A 20,314-nucleotide genomic window follows, 5' to 3' on the forward strand; every position below is an offset into this window, starting at 1 on the left:
AGAAAACTGGAACAATATTATTAAAAATAAAAAAATTAAAAAGTCATAAAAGAAAGAAAGAAAGAAGAGAGCAACCAAACCAATAAACAGATCCACCAATGATAACAAGTGCTAAAATCTATACTAAAGAAACTAAAGAAAAAAAGAAAACTGGAACATTTTGCCTTCCATTTTTCCCAGTAGTTCTCAAATTTTATACTGAGTCAGAATTACCAGGAAAGTTGATTTGGTAGATCTGGGTGGTATCTGAGAATTTACATTTCTAACGAGTTCCTGATGATGCTGGTAGAGTTGATTCTGGGACCACACTTTCTGATTCCATGCCTTAAGGAAGTGGGTTTGTTGTGTTATTGCTTTCAAGCAGGCAAATGGCACCTAGACAACAGTGCAATCTGATCTCCAGGTTATTATGCAGAAAGGCCAACCTTTTTAAAATATTATTAAATGAAGCATGATAAAAATTAGCTCCTACACAAAATTATGTTAGATTAAAAATTAGCAAAATATTTTTTTTAACTTTTAAGGTATATAAAGTTACTAACTTTATATTATTTCTTCATCTTATATCTTTTCCATTGGCCTCTTGTCAATACCAGATTAAGATCCAAAAGTTTTACTCTTATTTATGGTATCCTCCACGACCTGTCTGCTCCTTAGCTCTTTAAGCTGAGTTACTGCCTCTATTTCCCTGTAGGGTGAATACTTTCAATCCTTGAAAATACTGAAATAATTCTCAGGGTTTCTGAATAGTTATGTCTTTCCTCCTGCTTAGAACACTTTTACCCCTTCTTTTTGCTACCTAACACCAACGTTCTTTTTCAAGTATCAGCTCTGTTGTTTCTTCACTTACCCAACCACCCAAAAAAACAGCTTGAACGTCTATCTTATACATATCAACTGTGCCCTGCAGTTAACTCAAGTTTTTGCTTGATAAATTATCTCCCTGAATGTATAAGTACTAAATACTGTTGAAATCTCTGCACTAATACATACTTAAATAAAAGTATATTAATATTGGAAGATTTTAAATATCTAAGCTTTACATAGGCATCTTGCTTCATAATTTTCAACTGCTGTCAGTTGTGGCTTAAACCAAAGACATTTTCTTCATTATGAACAGAATCACCCTGGCCTGAACAAAGGTGTTGGCTCCTTTAGGGATTTCTTTCACCGTGAATTGTCATTAAAGGTTTCCAAGCATCTTTCCCCAGCCAACTCAGAAATTAAAGGATTCTAATTAAAGAGATGATCCAAACAGACCCTCTGGAAGTTCTGTTTTTGTTATTTGTTTGGAATTCACTCTCCCAGGCCTTGATTGTGGCTTGAAAGATTAAAGGTTAGATTTTCCTGTTCTGATATCATTTACATACGATAGTCAACCACCCACCCCAGGCATCACACATTTATATCCTCTCTGCTTAATGTCATTGCATCATTATTTTCTTTGTTCTTACAACTGCAGCAGCAAATACAATTTCTCCCACCTGTACAAAGTTTGCACCAATGTGGGTTTCTTTTTATATGGAAACATTTTTCCTTATTAGTTTTATTCAAATTGTATATATATATATATATATATATATATATATATATATACACACACACACACATATTTATACATGAAAGTATATATTTTTAATTTAGAAATATTGAAAATTCCTTCTAGAATATATATCTTTTCTATATTTTTTCTAGAATATATATTTTTTCTAATTATATATTATAGACTATATTATATATATTTTGAATTTATTCTGTGTATTCTCCATATATTCTTATTATATGATATGTATAATTTCTAAATTTAAAAATGCTTAATATTGCTTTTTAAATAAAAATCAATACTCTTATGGCTTTTTATATTCAACTCTTTGATATGGAATTCTAGCCATTAGTAGAACAGTTGTCTATGCTGACTGCACTTTGGAATCATCCAGGAACCTTTGTAAATACCCATGTCTAGCACCCAATCCCAGAAGCTCTGATTCAATCTTCTAAAGGAATGGACCAGACATCTGTATTTTATATGATCACAGATGATCCTAATATGCAGTCAAGGTTTATACCCATTGCTTTAGAGACCCTAGCGTCAGTTTACACCTGTAAATCTCAAAATATTCTTAAATTGTTCAAAAGAAACAAACTCGACAGAAATATAAAACATTTTGCTGCAGCTTTATGTAATGTTTCACCATGATGATACCATAGAAGTTTTCTGTTGAGAGTCAGTAATATTTGTTACCATTTATAACTGATAACAGGTAAAACTCCCAGCAGATGATCATTTTGTTGCCAGAAATCAATTCACTTTTCTTACATTCCTGATAACAGCACTAATACACAAATGGAAGTAAATAATTTTGAGATCACTGCTATGGGCTGAATGTTTATATTTCCCCCAGATTAATATTTTGGTGCCTAATCTCCAATGTGATGGTATTGGGAGGTACAGACTATGGGACGTGATTAGGTCATGAAGATGGAACCCTCATAAGTGGGATTAGTGCCCTTACAAGAAGAAATGTGAGAGAGCTGGCTTTCTCCCTCTCTCTCACTCTCTCTCTGCCATGTGATGACATAATCAGAAGACTGCTATCTCTGAATCATTAAGAGAGCTCTCACCAGACAACAGATCTGCTGTCACCTTGATGTTTTACTTTCAAGTCTTCAGAATGGTGATAAATAAATGTCTTTTAAGCCACCCAGTCTATGGTATTTTTAATATAGCAGCCTGAACTGATTAAGACAATCATTTTTCTACAATTCGATCAGTAAAAAAGAAATAAGCCACAGTAGCTTCATTTACAAGCTCAGTAATTCTACCAGTTGGCACATAATTCAAAAAATAGCTGAGTTTATGTCTTCTACTGGTGTAACATCTTAAATCCTATGAACTTAGGTAACTTCAGTAAGATCCTAGTCTCAGCAAATCTCTATTATTAATAGTAATAAGACTATTAGAAAAATAAGACAGTCACAAAATGAATACAAAAATTATGCTTTTCAGTAGTAAGCACTCTTTCAGAAGAATACAGTTTTCTACCGTAAAATCTGTTTTTGTAATTATCAGCAAATATTAAAAAAATAAAATGTTGAGGTCAACCACAGTAAGGATTGAGGAGAGGTGGAAGCTGCTTCAATTGCCTTATTTTAAAGAATGTAAATATGAAATTCCATACCTGGAGAGTATTTTATATGAAATAATTAAATAATATCAAAAACTTTTATGTTTATGTTATGTACAAAAGCTCTAAGAAGTTTAAGTTGTTAATCATTAAGTTTCCTAACATATCAAAAGAGATAAATACCTTTAAGAAAAATTTACACTACAAAGTTCTGTGATTTGTCGTTAAGGTAAATTCATAATCGAAGAATGACTTTTTCTGAGTCAGATATTGCATACTAATTCACATCATACCAAACTTTCAAAAAGGGACTTAGCAAGAAATTTTGGAGCTTCAGTTTTAGTATTTTTTTTCTCTTGGAGGATGACTATTCAGTCACTTAATCATCCTGTAATTGTTTTATTCAACATTCATCAGCAGCAGCAATAACATTACATCTGCTCACATCTCATTTTTTCCAACTAGGTAGACAAACGAAAGATCTAGAATTAAAATAATTCCTAAGAGTCATGTTAAAATATTTTACAAAAATAAATACGCTGGTACAAACACTTTGAAAACTCTTTGGAATTGTCTATTAAAGCTAAATATATGCCCACCTTACAATTACACTCCAAGAGAAATAAGTGCATATGCCCAACAAAAGCCATACACGAGAACTTCTTAATAGCCCCAAACTGGGAACAATTCAAATATCCTTCATTAGCAGAATGCATAAAAACTGTGAATTCTGTGTGACAAAACTTTAGAGTAATAAGAACAATATGCTTCCTCTACATTCAAAAATGCGGATAAATATCATAGACATAGTGTTTAGCAAAAAAGAAAAAAATCCATATATAAAAGACTTCTTACAGTAGAATTCCATTTATATGAAGTTCAAAAGCAAAACAGATTAATGGTGAAAAACATGGAATAGTAATTACCTACAGAAGATAGTATGAATTTGAAGAGTTTTTATATAGGAACTCAAAATCTAGTAGAATTGGTAAAAATATTGTTGTGATGGAAATATTTTTACACACAATACACACATAGTCTGCCTGCATGTAAGTACTTTGACGGAGCGTTTTAAACAAATTTATCAAAAAAGATATTACTAATGTGTAGAGTCCCTATCTACTCTTAGTTAGAAGATCAGAATTTTATTTGCAAATCTATCACTAATTGATTTTAGCAACTTGGGCATTTAGCAATTAGGACCTGAATTTTTCATTAGCCAAATGAAGGTATTAGACTTGTAGACAGATCAGATACACTTCAACTTTTAGTGAAGTTTTTCTAACTTATGTATAAATAAATGCAATTAGGTGTCAAAATTTTAATTTTTTTCTCTTGGAAAAAAGCTTTTAGAATTGTCCTCAATATATATTATATATATAAATTATAAAATTTATTCACATATCTTAAATATCTATATTGTTAAAATAAACTTAAATGATAAACACAGAAAGTGAACAGTATTCAATTGATGAAATGGAATTGATACAACGAGTGACGTAATGTTGAAGCTGTATTAACACTTGGCCACATGCCTATGGTACTGACAGGAATGTAAACACAGTAAGGTTAAGTATCTTTTACTTTCATATTATTCAAAGATAAAATAGTAGTTCATTTTTAAGACTTGTTAAAAATCTAGTATGAAGTGATAAAGCAAGAGATATTTTCTCGTCACAATAGTTACATGTTCTCTTACTCTTTATTTTCCTAAGTGGAGTTTTAATTCCTTCTTTTAAATGCTATTTCTGGTTTGCGTATCGTTAATCTTCTCAGAGAAGTGAGTTATAGAGATAATATACTAGGGAAATACTATTTTAGATCTTAAATTGGGTGTGACCAATTAATTTTAGTGGCTCACAAACTAACTGCAATGGATGAATTCCTAAATTTTTTAACAATGAACAATCTATGTTTTAGAATTACATGAATGTTTATATATCATAGTAAATATGTAATTATATATTATAAAATATATTACTATATAATTATAAATCTACAAACATATATAGTTACACATGCATACATAAATATATACAGATATATCTTTAGGTTCACAGTAATAAAATATAGCATTATTTTAGTCATATCTAATTTGTGCTAATAGTTATAGCTTTCAATTACTGTTTACTTAAACATTTAAAACTTCTGCCCAAATGGAGACCCTTTTTATTGTCTTCACACTGTTTTCTATGAAATCACACTGACGAAGTTAACAGTGGCTTTACTGACCTTGAAATTTTACAGTAATATAAATACTTCCATAAAATAATTTATATACTTTGAAGTACTTATGAAATGTACAGAACTTTAAAAACCAAATACTAAAAATATATACAAACAATGGGCAAAGAGATTTGAACAGATTTCACAAAATAAAATTCTTGAATGGCCAGTACACAAATGAAAAGATGCTCAATGTCACTAGTCATCAAGAAAACTCAAAACTATAATGAATAAGACTCCTCAGAATAGCTAAAATTAAAAACACAGAAAACAGCAAATATTGCCAAAATGTGCAGTAACTGAAATTGTATGCATTAATCTTGAGAATGTAAAATTGTACATCTACTTTAGGAAAAGTTTTGGTAGTTTCTTATTCAAGGAAAACTACCTACCTTACAAAAAAGCAATTCACTGCTATCTATTGACCCAAGGGAAATGAAAATATACAACCACGAAGGATTTGTACAGGAATGTTCTTAGAAGCTTTATTTATAAGAATTCCAACCAGCTTTTCATCAATAGGAAATGGATTTAAGAAAAAGCACTGTGGTATATTCATATTCTGGAATATTATTCAGCAATAAAATTAAATATATTATGGAGAAGCTCAATAACATAGATGAATCTCAATAACATTATAATGAGTAAGATAAGTATTACACAAATCTGCACATGTGGCATGATCCCTTTTACACCAAATTTCAGAATGGACAAAACTATATTATGGTAAAAAATATCAGAACTTTGATTGCCTCAGAGGGAATGGGGTCAGAGACTGCTTGGGAAGCAGTGTGAGGGAATTTCCTTGGGGAATGATGACATTCCAATCTTGATACACCTGTACCTAGATGCCTGTTTCACAAATGTATACATTTGTCAAAACTCAGAGAATGAAGACATAAGTTTTGGGTTTTCCACTGTATGGATAAAGTATTTTAAAATAATAAAAAAAATTCTAAATAAATATTAACTCGTTATAGTTAAATCTAGTTAAAGTAAGAAAGAAGAGATTACTGTCTATAATTTGAAAGTAATACAACAGTAAGATAAATTAATAAATGGAAAGAGGGATGGAGAGGCACACAAACACACACATAAATATGTGAAAACCAAACATAGCAAAATATTCATTAATGTCTTGGTTACATGGGCACACACTGTTACATTCTTTCAAATTTGCCTGAATGCTTTAAAATTTCATTCTAAAATTTGGGTAAAAATAAAATATAAGGGCTACATAATTCCCTTCAATAATTTCCTAAATCTTCATACAATTAAGACAAATGTTTATATTACTTCAAAGCATATATTTTTAAAATATAAATTGTTGTATTTTTATTTATTTGTTTGTTTTGGTAATGTCAGAACACTTGTTTTTGTTAGGTCTCTATAGAAACTTAGTTGGCAAAATTTCCTGAGGTCGTATAAACTGGCAAATAATAGAAATATATTCTTTTGAAATACTGTATCATGTGGACATTTCAATGACTGACCTTCATTACCACAGGAATTTTTCAGTAGATGAGGTAAATATTCACAAAATAACTTGCTGAGAGTTTTATTTAGATTGTGTTGAATCTATAGATCAAGTTGGGAAGAAATGTTATCTTGATAATATTGAGTCTTCTTATCTATGAACATAGGATATCTCCCAATTTATTTAGTTATTTTTTGATTTTGTTTATTTTGTAGTTTTCATCATATAGATCTTGTACATATTTTGTTAGATTTATACCTGAGTATTTCATTTTTGTGAGTGCTAATGTAAATGGTATTGTGTTTTAAATTTCAAATTCCATTTATTCATTGCTGGTAAAAAGGGAAGTGATTGACTTTTGTATATTAACCTTGTATCCTATGAAATTTCTACAATCACTTATTAGTTCCAGGAGGTATTTTGTCAGATTTTGACTGACAAGTCCAGACCAGACCCACATATATACAGTCAACTGATCTTTGACAAAAGAACAAAGGCAGTACAATGGAAAAAGATAGATCACTACTCAAACTTCAGAATTAGTGAATCATTTTCCTATATACTAACAATGAACATGTGGAATTTGAAATTGAAAAGACAATACCACTTTCATTAGCACCCAGAAATATTAAATACTTAGATATAAACCTAACACAATATGTACAAAATCTATATAAAGACAACTACAGCACTCCGATGCACAAAATCAAAGAACTAAATAAATGGAGAGATATTCCATGTTCATGGATATAAAGGCCCACTATTGTCATGATTTCAATTCCTCCCAAGTTGATCTACATGTTCAATGCAACCCCAGTCAAAATCTCAACCACTTATTTTATGGATAATGACAACTGATCCTAAAGTTTGAGAGGAAAAAGACCCAGAAAAGGCTATACAATATTGAGAAAGAAGGAGGTGGGGGGACTGACACGAATGCACTTAGGACCTATTATAAAGCTACAGTAATCAAGAGAGTGTGGCATTGGTGGAAGAATTGACAAATAGCTCAATGGAACAGAGTAGAGTCCAGATCAGACCCACAGTAATATAATCAACTGATCTCTGATGCAAGAGCAATGACAGTACAATGGAGCAAAGACAGCTTTTTCAACAAATGATGCTGGAACAACTGGACACCTACATGTAAAAAAAGAAAAAATGAATCTAGACACAGACTTGAAACTCTTCACAAGAATCACCCAAAATGAATCTTAGGCCTAAATGTGAAATGGAAAACTATAAACCCCCTAGAAGGTAATAACATAGGAGAAAATGTACATGACCTTGAGTAGGGCAATGACCTTTAAAATACAACAAAGTCAGGAAATAAATAATTATTAAGCTGAACTTCATTAAAGGTAAAAAATGTCTTCTCTGCAAAAGATAATGTCAAGAAATGAGAAGACAAGCCACAGTCAGGAAAAAAATATCTGACAATAGTACACCTGATAAAGGACTATTATTCAAAATATACAATGGACTCAAACTCAATGATGAGAAAACTAATAACCCAATTTAAAAAATGGGCAAAAGATCTGAGCAGACACCTATACCAAGAGAATATACAGATGGCAAATAAACATATAGAAATATGTTAAACGTCATATGTCTTTAGTGAATGGCAAATTAAAACCACAGTGAGATACCACTATATGTATATGTATTCTAATGGATATTAGAATGGCTAAAATCCAAAAAGTTGGCAACACCAAATGCTGACAAGAATGTGGAACCACTCGCATTCATTGCTGGTGAGAATGCAAAATGATGCAGCTACTTTGGAAGACAGTGTAACACTTTCTTATAAAACTAATCATACCCTTCCATATGATTCAATAATCACACTCATTGGAATTTCCCCAGATGAGTCGAAAACTTATGTCCACACAAAAACCTGCACACAGATGTTTATAACAATTTTATCTTTAATTATCAAAATCAAGCAACCAACATGTCCTTCAGTAAGTAGATAAATAAATTGTGGTACATCCAGACAATGAACTATTATTCAGTACTAAAAAGAAATGAGCTATCAAGACATGAAAAGATATGGAGAAATCTTTAGTGCATACTATTAAGTGAAGGAAGTCAATCTGTAAGGGCTATATTCTGTATGATTCCAACAACGTGACATTTTGGAAGAGGCAAAACTATGGAGACAATAAAATGATTAGAGTTTATGGGGAGTTATGGGAGAAAGAGATAAATAGGCAGAGCACAGAGTATTTTTAGGAGGACGAAATTATCCTGTATGCTACTACAATGGTGGATACAGGTTATTATGCATGTGTCGAAATCCATAAAGTGTAGAACACCAAGAGTGAACGCTAAGGCAAACCACGGACTTCAGGTAATAATGATTTGTCACTGTAGGTTCATGAATTGTAACAAAAGTACCATGTGGTGCAGGATGATGATAGTGGAGGAAGCTTACAGATGTGGTGCCAGGAAGTATATGGGCACTCTCTAGACACTCTACTCGATTGTGCTGTGAACCTAAAAGTGCTATAAGAAAACAGTCTATTTAAAAATTGGGAAAGAGAAAATAAGCCCCTTAGGAGAAAATAAAACCACACTGCCACCATTGCTGATAGCATATGTAAGTATCCTTCTGACAGGATGTTGAAAATAGACGTTTTTTGTTGGATGGTTCTACCAATTGGTAGTATAATCACTGACAGCCCAATCTTTGAATGGGCCATTTGTTTAACACACACAACTGATAAACTCCCAATGACTTTCAGACAGCCTGGTGGCTAGTTAAAACTGTGTGATCTTCAGTAAAGACCTTTGCCTCTCAGGCACTCACTTTTCCCATCTATATTATATGCTTTTAAAGATGGATTGAATATTTTCTACTATTTTATAGCTCTAAAACCACTATCTCTCAGCTCATATACAGGGAACCCAATGCCAGAAATAAGCAGTAAGCAATATTAGTTAAAACTAATCCTATTCTTTTCAACCGTGATCTGTACACCATAGGGTTTTTATGCCTTAAACATGTTGAATGTCAAGCTCATAATTCAGGATATTTCTTTTCATTTATAATACAGAGCTTTGCTAATTGAATTCACAATAGAATTTTAATAATGGAAGATGTACAAAACAACTTATAATTAGTTTACACGTTTAAGTAGTGAATACAAATATTAGGTTGTGGTATATATATATATATATATATTTTTTTTTTTTTTTTTTTTTTTTTTTTGCGGTACGCGGGCCTCTCACTGCTGCGGCCTCTCCCACTGCAGAGCACAGGCTCCGGACGCGCAGGCTCAGCAGCCATGGCTCACGGGCCCAGCCGCTCCACGGCATGTGGGATCTTCCCAGACCGGGGCACGAACCCGTGTCCCTTGCATCGGCAGGCGGACTCTCAACCACTGCGCCACCAGGGAAGCCCAGGTTGTGGTATATTAATGTTAATTTACGTCATTTGCCTGTTCTCAACTCACAAGCCTTTTTTCTACATGTACATGTTTAGAGTAACCACACTGAACCCTGTTATAAACTATGACACCTATATATATTTTTTTGAACAGGAGGTAGTATAATGTGCTTAATTAGTGGTAGATCTGGGTATATGAGTAGTTTGTTTTCTTTAGCAAACTGATGTGTACTAGCACATTCTTTCCACAGAAATGAGGAGAAAAATACAACTATATCTAAAGAGAAGGCGGCTTTGGAAGTCAATCAAAATTCAATCAAAATGAACAGTAATGACAAACCTGTTTAACCACATCTAGATCCTAATATTCTGGTGCTTCTTGATCAGTAAAAGAATCAATAACTGTTCAGGGAAACAGGGATAAAGCCACTGTTTTTCAGCTATCTATCTATATAAATTTTTTAAATTATTGAGTTGGGTATAGAGAAAGCATTGTGGTTCAGGTCACTTGAAATTCATCCCAGAGTGGTAAAAAACATCATAAGTGCCCAAGACTAATGCATAAACAGAGTTTTCTGGAATCCTGACAAGCTTGGTTCTAATATACTATATGAATTTGATTTATTTGATTACTTTGTTATATTTTATTGAATAGATGTAAGTAGAATGCTAATGCATCCCATTTTTAACATTTCAAAACTTCAAATCTTCAAACGAAAGCAGTTATAACTACTACTTTTAAATTTTTACAAAAAATATTTTAATGTAGGGTCATAGAGGTATAAAGGGACAGACTTTATGCATATCACCCTACACATCTGTAATAATAGTACTGCTTTGAGAATTCGTTCTCAAAAGGATCAAATGACAAGTAGGTTCTTATCTTGAAGATTTTAAAAGTTAGATATATCCCTTTATTGACTTATTTTTGGTAAGGAAAGTGATTTAGTCAACCACATGCCGATTTTCCCCAGATTAACAAGTATGTCCTGGTGTAAAGGAATAAACATGAAAGCAACACATTCGAAGGTCGACAAAACATTTTTTTCCTTAAAGTTCTAAAAAGGACAAAATTAAGCAGTAAAAGGTAGGATGAAGTTATACCTAAGCACTTGGTTTGCAAATCAACTTTGAAATACACATCATTAGCTTAGGCCTTAGATACACTTGATGGTGACTCTGACCTCCTGATACAGGTGGTACTCCCATTGTGTCTTGGGAGACAATCCCCCTCATGTTTTTGCACATCTCCTGAGCAGAGACACTGCCTGTCATTTGCTCTGGAATCTATTCAAGGATGTTTGTACAGCAAGCAGCTTTGAAACACAGAGATAATGTCCCCTTCCGGAGCAAAGGCAAGTGTATATACAGCCTTAGAAGACAGAGATTGTATCTCTAATTGCAAAGGACAAGACTACCTACTGTCCAGTATCCTAAAGATAATGTCTTCTTCTGGTGCAAAGAACAGTCCATATGGTGTCCTTCAACGCACAGATCTTCTATATCCTATGGTGTATGCTGCTGTAACCTAGCCCTCTTTGCATAGCCCTGTGGAAACTAGGTTCCAGGCACTAGCTCAATTAATAGCGGAACTTCATTTATCAGAAAAAAAATAAATGTCCTCCTTTTTCAAACATAATTTTTGGATTAAAAAATCTGATTTGCATTTCTCTAATAACTAGCAATGCTGAGCATCTTTTTATGAGCTTTTTGGCCATCTGTATGTCTTCTTTGGAGAAAAGTCTATTTAGATTTTCTGCCCATTTGGATTGGATTGTTTATATATATATATATGTAAATATATATATATGTAAATATATATGTATATATATATAGAGAGAGAGAGAGCTGCATGAGCAGTTTCTATATTTTGGAGATTAATCACTTGTCAGTTGCATCATTTGCAAATATTTTCTCCCATTTTATAGGTTGCCTTTTCATTTTGTTTCTGGTTTCTTTTGCTGTGCAAAAGCTTTTAAGTTTAATTAGGTCCCATTTGTTCATTTTTGTTTTTATTTCCATTACTCTAGGAGACGAATCCAAAAAGATATTGCTGCAATGGATGTCAAAGAGTGTTCTGCCTACATTTTTCTAGAAGAGTTTTATAGCATCTGGTCTTACATTTAGGTCTTTAATCCATTTTCAGTTTATCATTGTGTATGGTGTTACAGAATGTTCTAATTTCATTCTTTTACCTATAGCTGTCCAGTTTTCCCAGCACCACTTATTGAAGAGAGTGTCTTTTCTCCACTGTATATTCTTGCCTCCTTTTTTGTAGATTAATTGATCATAGGTGCATGGGTTTATTTCTGGGCTTTCTATCCTGTTCCATTGATCTATATTTCTGTTTTTGTGCTGGAACCATACTGTTTTGATTACTGTAGCTTTGCAGTATACTCTGAAGTCAGGGATAGTGATTCCTCCAGCTCCATTCTTCTTTCTCAAGATTGCTTTGGCTATTAGGGGTCTTTTGTGTTTCCATACAAATTAAAAAATTTTTTGTTCTAATTATGTGAAAAATGCCAAGAAATGCAAATCAAAACTACAATGAGGTATCACCTCACACCTGTCAGAATGGCCATCATCAAAAAGTCTACAACTAGTAATAACTAATAAGTGCTAGAGAGGGTGTGGAGAAAAAGGAACCCTCCTACACTGTTGGTGGGAATGTAAATTTGTACAGCCAGTATGGAGAACAGTATGAAAGTTCCTTAAAAAACTAAAAATAGAGCTACCATATGATCTAAAAATAGAGCTACCATATGATCCTGCAATTCCACTCCCGGCCATATATCTGGAGAAAAACATAATTCAAAAATATACATGCACTCCAATGTTCATAGCAGCACTATTTATAACAGCCAAGACATGGAACAACCTAAATGTACATCGTCAGATGAATGAATAAAGAAGATGCGGTATACCTATACAGTGAAATATTACTCAGCCATAAAAAGAATGAAATAATGCCATATGCAGCAACACGGATGGGCCTACAGATTATCATACTAAGTGAAGTAAGCCAGACAGAGAAGGACGAATATCATATGACATCTTTTATATGTGGAATCTAAAAAAAAAAATGATACAAACAAACTTATATACAAAACAGAAATAGACTCACAGACATAGAAAACACTTATGGTCACTAATGGGGAAAGGTGGGGAAAGATAAACGTGGAGTTTGGGATTAACAGATATACACTATTATATATAAACCAGATAAACAAGGACCTACTGTATAGTGCAGGGAACTATACTCAATATATTGTAATAACCTATAAGGGAAAATAATCTGAAAAAAATAGATATATATGTATATGTATAACTGAATCACTTTGCTGTGTACCTGAAACTAACATAAGATTATAAATCAACTATACTTCAGTAAAAAAATAAAACATAAAAAGTCATAGATTTATTAATAATAAATCGCTAAAATATATATGGAATATATATATTAATTAATTAATTCCTTAACATTTACTTAATCATTCCACCATGATGTCTTTACTTCCCTCATCACGACCATTTTTGCTCTTACATAATGGTCCAAATTGATTCTTGACCTCTGCAAAATAGATTAACATTTTAAAGGGCCTTCCCTTGAACATGCTAGAAACAGTAAGATATTTCAGATGGAATAGCACAATTTTTAGTCAGTCAGGAAATAATGCTCCTGGGTTTGCCTGAAGGTTTCTATCCTCTGAGCAGTCACGGTTTTGATGTGTTGTTTAATGTTTTTCTCCTTCCCTAGAGTTCTCTCCTGCCACTCTTCACCAATCCACATCTATCAATCTTTTAATACCAAAAGTAAAACATCACCTCCCACAAACGACTTCTTAGAATTATAGTGCACTGCTATGCATAGCAACACTCTCTGGACTTATTAAATTATGCAAACTCTTTGCTCCATTTGCACGGTAACTACTTTCATAGACTAACATTTTGATTTAGGAAGTAAAGGGATAGTAATGCAATTTTGGTTTGCTCTGCACTATAAAGCTGGGCATCACATTCTCTGGCCACACAAACATGTAAGCTATTTAAGATATTTCAGTGGTCCCACTAGGTATACTCAAAGAGAACTCCTTACTGTCCTCATAAGATCTTCCCTCTAGCTTGGCTTTGATTACCAGTATCAGCAAACAGTGTAGCAGGTGTGATCAGTGCTGTAGGTAAGAAAAAGGATGTAAGATAAGGCACCGATCCTGACAGGATTTACAGTGAACTGACTAGGGTAATATGCTGAAATATTAGTACGTGCATATTACAGGTTTGTGACTACAACAGGAGTTTTAATTGTGATAGGAAATTATGACTCAGCAGGAAACAGAGAGAAGAAAGAAATACTGGATGAAAGAGAGGAAGAAAAGTATAGGAATGGAAATGAAAAAAAAATACCAAGACAGTAGAGGAAAAGGAGCCCAGAATTTGTGGTTAGGTGATAGGAGTTTATATTCTAGTTCTCTCTTTATTGGTGAGAACAGACTATGGTTATGCTGAGATAGCAAACAACTCCCAAGTCTCAGTGGTTTAAAAGAGAAGATTTTCCCCTAATTTCACATTTCAATTTTAATAATATCATTTGGATAAACAGGAATAATACTCCATGCATCGCAGGATTATTGTAGAATTAAATTACAACAATGTATATGAAAGTACGTAGTGCTATATAAGTATGCAATGTTCACTAACTGCCAGTGTGTTTCACTCATCCTAGTTGATTTAGACACTTAGGATGATTTAAGCAGACACCACCTTGATCAGATGCTGTTTGTCATGCTAGAAGAAAAAGAGAATTCAGGAAGATTTTACAATTGGGATCAAATGTTCAGCCCAGATGCATTTCATGTCACTTCTTACAATTCATTAGCCAGAAGCAGACACATAGTCACATCAACCACAAAGGGACCAAGACATAATATCGTGCCTTACTACTATGTGATCGGAATGCAGAGGGAACAGGAAATACACAGCACACAGGTCAAATTACTACAAAAATTACTCACTGCGGAATGGGCATTAATATATATAGACTCTGCATTAAATCCTAAATCCTGCTTCCTAACATTATAAGGGTGTTGAATTAAACAATTACTAAATATTTTTTAAGCCCAATTTTCTTATTTATCAAATGGTAATAAAACCACTTACGACGTGAAAATCTTCATATAATTAAACCAATGTATAGAATAAAGCTAACAGAGTACCTGGAATACAGTCAATGCCCTGTGAGACTAAGTTCTGTATGGGCTGCTCTGAGTATACAAATTCTGGAGATGGCTTAAAATTTGGGAGACTACAGGGAATTTTCTCACGAATGCACATGGCAGCCAATAGTTACTACTATGCTCAACACCCATATTCCTAGCAACAGACCAGCAGTTAGGGTGGTGACTATTGCTTCCTAGTGAGACTTCATTGGGAGACCGGCCTAAACCAGAGCTACAGCAACCTTCAGAAGAAGGCATTCAATCTGGCCAAGAAAATGGAGGTGGGAACACTGTGGTTGTGCTTATGGAAGGGCAGGAGGAACAATCTGAACGAACAGGAGATGTTTCTCGTTGAAGTTAACGTCACATTGCTTTACTACCATCATCATCTTTATGCTTTTCTGGTCCTTCTTCCCCATCTGTGGTCTACCTATGCTTTTATCTACCTCTTACTAATTTCATTCATTCTGTCTGTTCCCCTCTCTTCTCCTTGGGAAAGTAACTTTTCCTCTCTGATTTTAATAATATCATTTGGATAAACAGGAATAATATTCCCTGCATCCCAGGATTACTGTAGAATTAAATTACAACCATTAATGTATACAAAAGTACACAGTGCAATATAAGTATGCAATGGTTATTTTAAAATAATAATGAAGGAAGAGCCACTATTTGGATTTGCATTTTGTAACTGTATTTTTCAATTTTACAGTGCTAATGAATTCCTACTCTTAAGTTCAATAAATACTTGTTGGGTAAACACATTGGATGAAACACAGGATCAGCTCCCTTAGATATATATTATGGACTATAATTAAGATTCCATAATTAGCATGATGGATTTATGTTATTCATTTTTATCTTGAGACAGACAAATACATTTGTAATCACATTTGTGTGTATATAGAGTTGTAAATGATATAACTATGTACATATGTTTATAATTATATCTACACTATTTCTATCTAATATGACAAATAATTCTCACATTTGAGTTTCTGCTCCCAAAAGGGGATTCATTATACAGTTAACACACAAATATTTGATAAAAATGAATTCTGTATATACATTTGTCCAGATTCAAAGTATAGACACCTCTCTGGGGAAAATGTGGAGATTGGCTAATCAGAACTCAGTATCTATCATATCTATTATTTTATAGTTTTGTAGCTAATAACTAATATTTAATACTAGTGACACCTATCCAAAGGTTTAGAGAGGTTACTATTCTTTGCAATTTAAATAAAACTATATAGGTTAAAAAATAACAAATAACAGAAAATCAATTTATGTAATGCTATTAAAATAACATATTTAAAAAATTTATTAAGTATAGCTCTATTGATTTTACTCTGGTAAAATGGTAGAAAAAGAAATTATTTCTGATTTATTAATTATAATAATATAATTATATATGTATATCATCTTGATTTAAGCCTTATTCTAGCCAACAGATGGAATCATTCATTCTACATATATTTGTTTCTTGTTTACCATGTGCCACATACTGTTCTAGGTGCTGTGTTATAGCAACATGAATAGTAGCTTATATCATAATGGAAAGAAACATCCAACAAACTAATAAATAATTAAAATAGATATCTTGCAAATAGTGATGTATTCTATGAATGGAAATAAGAAACAGAGACACAGATGTAGAGAACAAACGTATGGATACCAAGGGGGGAAGGGGAGGTGGGATGAACTAGGAGTTAGGGATTGACATATATACACTACTGACACTATGTATAAAATAGATAACTGATGAGAACCTACTGTATAGCACAGGGAACTCTACTCAATGTACTGTGATGACCTAAATGGGAAGCAAATCCAAAAAAGAGGAGATATGTGTGTATGTATAGCTGATTCACTTTGTTGTAGTGTAGAAACTAACACAACATTATAAAGTAACTATACTCCAATAAAAATTTTAAAATAAATAAATATGAGAGAAGAGTACAGAAGAAAACATTTTACAAAACTATTTAGAATATCAGTAAGAAGTCTAGAAAAGGTCCTATTTAAGACCAAAAATAAAAAATGGACATAAAAAGTTTAGAACCTCTGGGACTAATTAATAAAAGCTTATTTCCCAGCAAAAAGAAATAAAAGAAAAAAGAAAGAAAAGAAATCAAACAGGGGATCTAGCGAATGTCTATGTTTGTCCCATTTTCAATTATGATTTGGGAAAGCCTAACAAAGTAGCATGTGAACCTAACTGGAATGAAAGCAGTGGAAAAAGGATGACCAGGTATCCCTGGGATTCAAACAGTGACTGATATAAACAAAAATAAATAGTATAATGAGATTAGTCTTCAAGGTCTTGGGGAAGGAAAAGTAGATCCCAGTGGCTGGGACAGGGGTTGATAGTGTGTGGAAAGTATCTTGTGGGACTTTGCAGGAACTTGCACAGCTCAGGGTGCTTTTTTATTCCTGTCAAATACACAGGTTTACACACACACACACAAAGTCACAGAATGCCTCTATAGCTTCATGTCACCTCTCTCTCACATCATTTGAAAGTTAGGTATTACATAGCATTCTCTGCTCTCTGCTTCTACATACTAGCAATCATGTATTGTTTCTAATTATTTCGGGCTAAAGACACAGAGATGGAAAAGATTGGGAGGTGACTTTGATCATTTTGCGTGGGTATCAGTCTTTCTAAAACAGGTTTAACTCATTGTGTTGTTTCATTTCCTTAAAGGTTTCTTAAGTCACACAGCAGTGCAGGATAAGAAATTTATCTTCAACGTCCAAATTTAATTCAAAATTATTTATAAATAATACATAAAAATCTGTGGTTTCTATTTAGCAGGGGAACAGTCAGAACTCCTAGTCATGCATTCTACCTGTCATTTTTCTGCCATCGATTCAATTAAACAGTATCTACTATATTCATGGCACCAGGAATGAAAAGATTAGAAAGGCACAGTTTCTGACCTAAAGACACATAACATAGGGCAGACACAAAGCATGGAATAAATATTCACTGGGTCTGTAACAGTATGAGTCAAACGTTGAATTAATAATGTGTTTTGAGAGCATTCATAAAGGAGTTATTATTTCTAAGTTTGGGGCAGTGATAAAACTTATTGTTAGTCCATGAAGTAGGGGAAACAAATGATATTTGAAAGATAGTGGAACGAGGCCAATTCTCCAATTGTATTTATCCAGCCTGAACACTTTAATAACTTATTTACTTTTACATGAGACTAAATTTCTACAATGATTTTTGACATTGAAGTATATTTTATATTTTACTTATTTTCTCTTTTATTCCTATCAAATCTATCCTGCATGTTATACCCTAGCCTACTGATATATTTAATAAATATATGCATTCAGAAAAATACTTTAACATTCTAAGAATTTTTATTTCTCATCTATAGAATGAAAATAGATATGTCTTTATCAGTTTGTTTTGAAGATTAAATAAAATTATAAATTTAACAGCTTAGCCTAGTGTCTGGCACATAAAAATCCCAGTAAAGTTTAGCAATTTTATCAAAATACAATAATGTGATGAAAGAATTTCAGCAAAAATAAATGCCACTAGCATGTACTGAATGTAACGGAGGAAATCAATATAGTTATGTTTATTTCAAGTGTTATTTTAAAAGACAAGTAGCATAAGAAATTTAAAAATACATATGTTCTTTTCAAAATCAGCATTTTTGTCTTTTTTCAGTTCTCTAGGAAAACCAAAATGTATTGTAAACTTATTTGATTGAATAAAATGTTGCTTTAGTATCTTATTTGCAGTATCATGATCTGTTATTAAAATAAAAGCACTAGCTTAATTTACTGTAAGTATATAATCTATATAATTTATAGAATTCCTAAATGTCAACTTATTATTTTCTTGAAAATATTTAACATAAATAAATGAAGTATTTTCTCAACATTAGACAACACAAAATTATGATTTTTGATGAACTTAAAATGTCTAATGATTTTTATAAAAACAAAAACTTTGCCAAACTATATATCTCTAGATGGCAGACATCCTTTTCTCTTTATCTTTGAGAAATTCAAGAACATAACAGTATTGTTTTATTTTGAAAAGTTCTAAACTTAAAATTAATATCAAAATAATAGAAAGCATCTGGGTGATTAGGTCTTAACATATTTACTGATCTTTATAAATCCTTTACTATTACTTCACGTGAACTTTTAATGACATATTTTTAAACTAGCCCATCTCTATAATTTGTGAAAAAGTATTTAATTCCCAAAGTGGTAAGCTTCCAAAAGTACTACCACTTCATGTTTTAAAATGTGATTTTTATGTAAATTATATTCTGAAAGCATATTCTGAAATAAGTGCTCCTAAGTGAGTAGTAAACCAGACAACCAATAGTTTAGTTCATAACCGCTAGACACTAGGAGCAAGTCCAGATGGGTACTGTACCTTGTGTCGCAATCTTATTAGAGGCTGATAAGATTTAAGGCCATATCCTGCTTCTTTGGTTGGCCTTCCTTCTGACTCCAGAAAAATGAATCCAAGAATCAAAACAGCTGACCAGCACTTAAACATCCTTATTGCTTTTCACCTGTGAAAATTAACATTGCAAATAATCAGAAAATACATTCTATATTGAATAAATGTATCAAGAAATATTCAATAGCAAACAGAAATCTTAATAGATCTAATCAAAACCTGGCAGCAGTCGCCAACTGAATCCATAATAGGTAAGCATCTCTGAATAAAGATTATTATCTTCTTGATCATAACAAATATTGTTCGTTTTACTCATACAGCTTTACACAACATTGAATAAGTAGAAATTTAGGGGCCAATAAAAATGTACTGAGGAACAATTAATAAACACATGTTGAAAGAAAAATTTTTAAAAAGAGTAAACATTAAACA

General features: G+C 32.5%; 1 protein-coding gene across 3 annotated transcripts in view; it reads right to left on the reverse strand.

Annotated features, from left to right (window-relative positions):
- Positions 1–19,978, reverse strand: part of FSTL5 (follistatin like 5) — a 620,880-nt gene extending 600,902 nt beyond the window's left edge. For all 3 annotated transcript variants that reach the window (XM_060011592.1, XM_060011591.1, XM_060011589.1), the window contains exon 1: positions 19,853–19,978. In XM_060011592.1, coding sequence (XP_059867575.1) covers positions 19,853–19,978 — 126 coding nt within the window. The remainder of the gene's footprint in view (positions 1–19,852) is intronic.
- Between the last annotated feature and the right edge of the window lie 336 nt (positions 19,979–20,314).

The sequence above is a fragment of the Delphinus delphis genome, chromosome 5, assembly GCF_949987515.2.
Source record: "Delphinus delphis chromosome 5, mDelDel1.2, whole genome shotgun sequence".
Classification (NCBI taxonomy): Eukaryota; Metazoa; Chordata; class Mammalia; order Artiodactyla; family Delphinidae; genus Delphinus; species Delphinus delphis.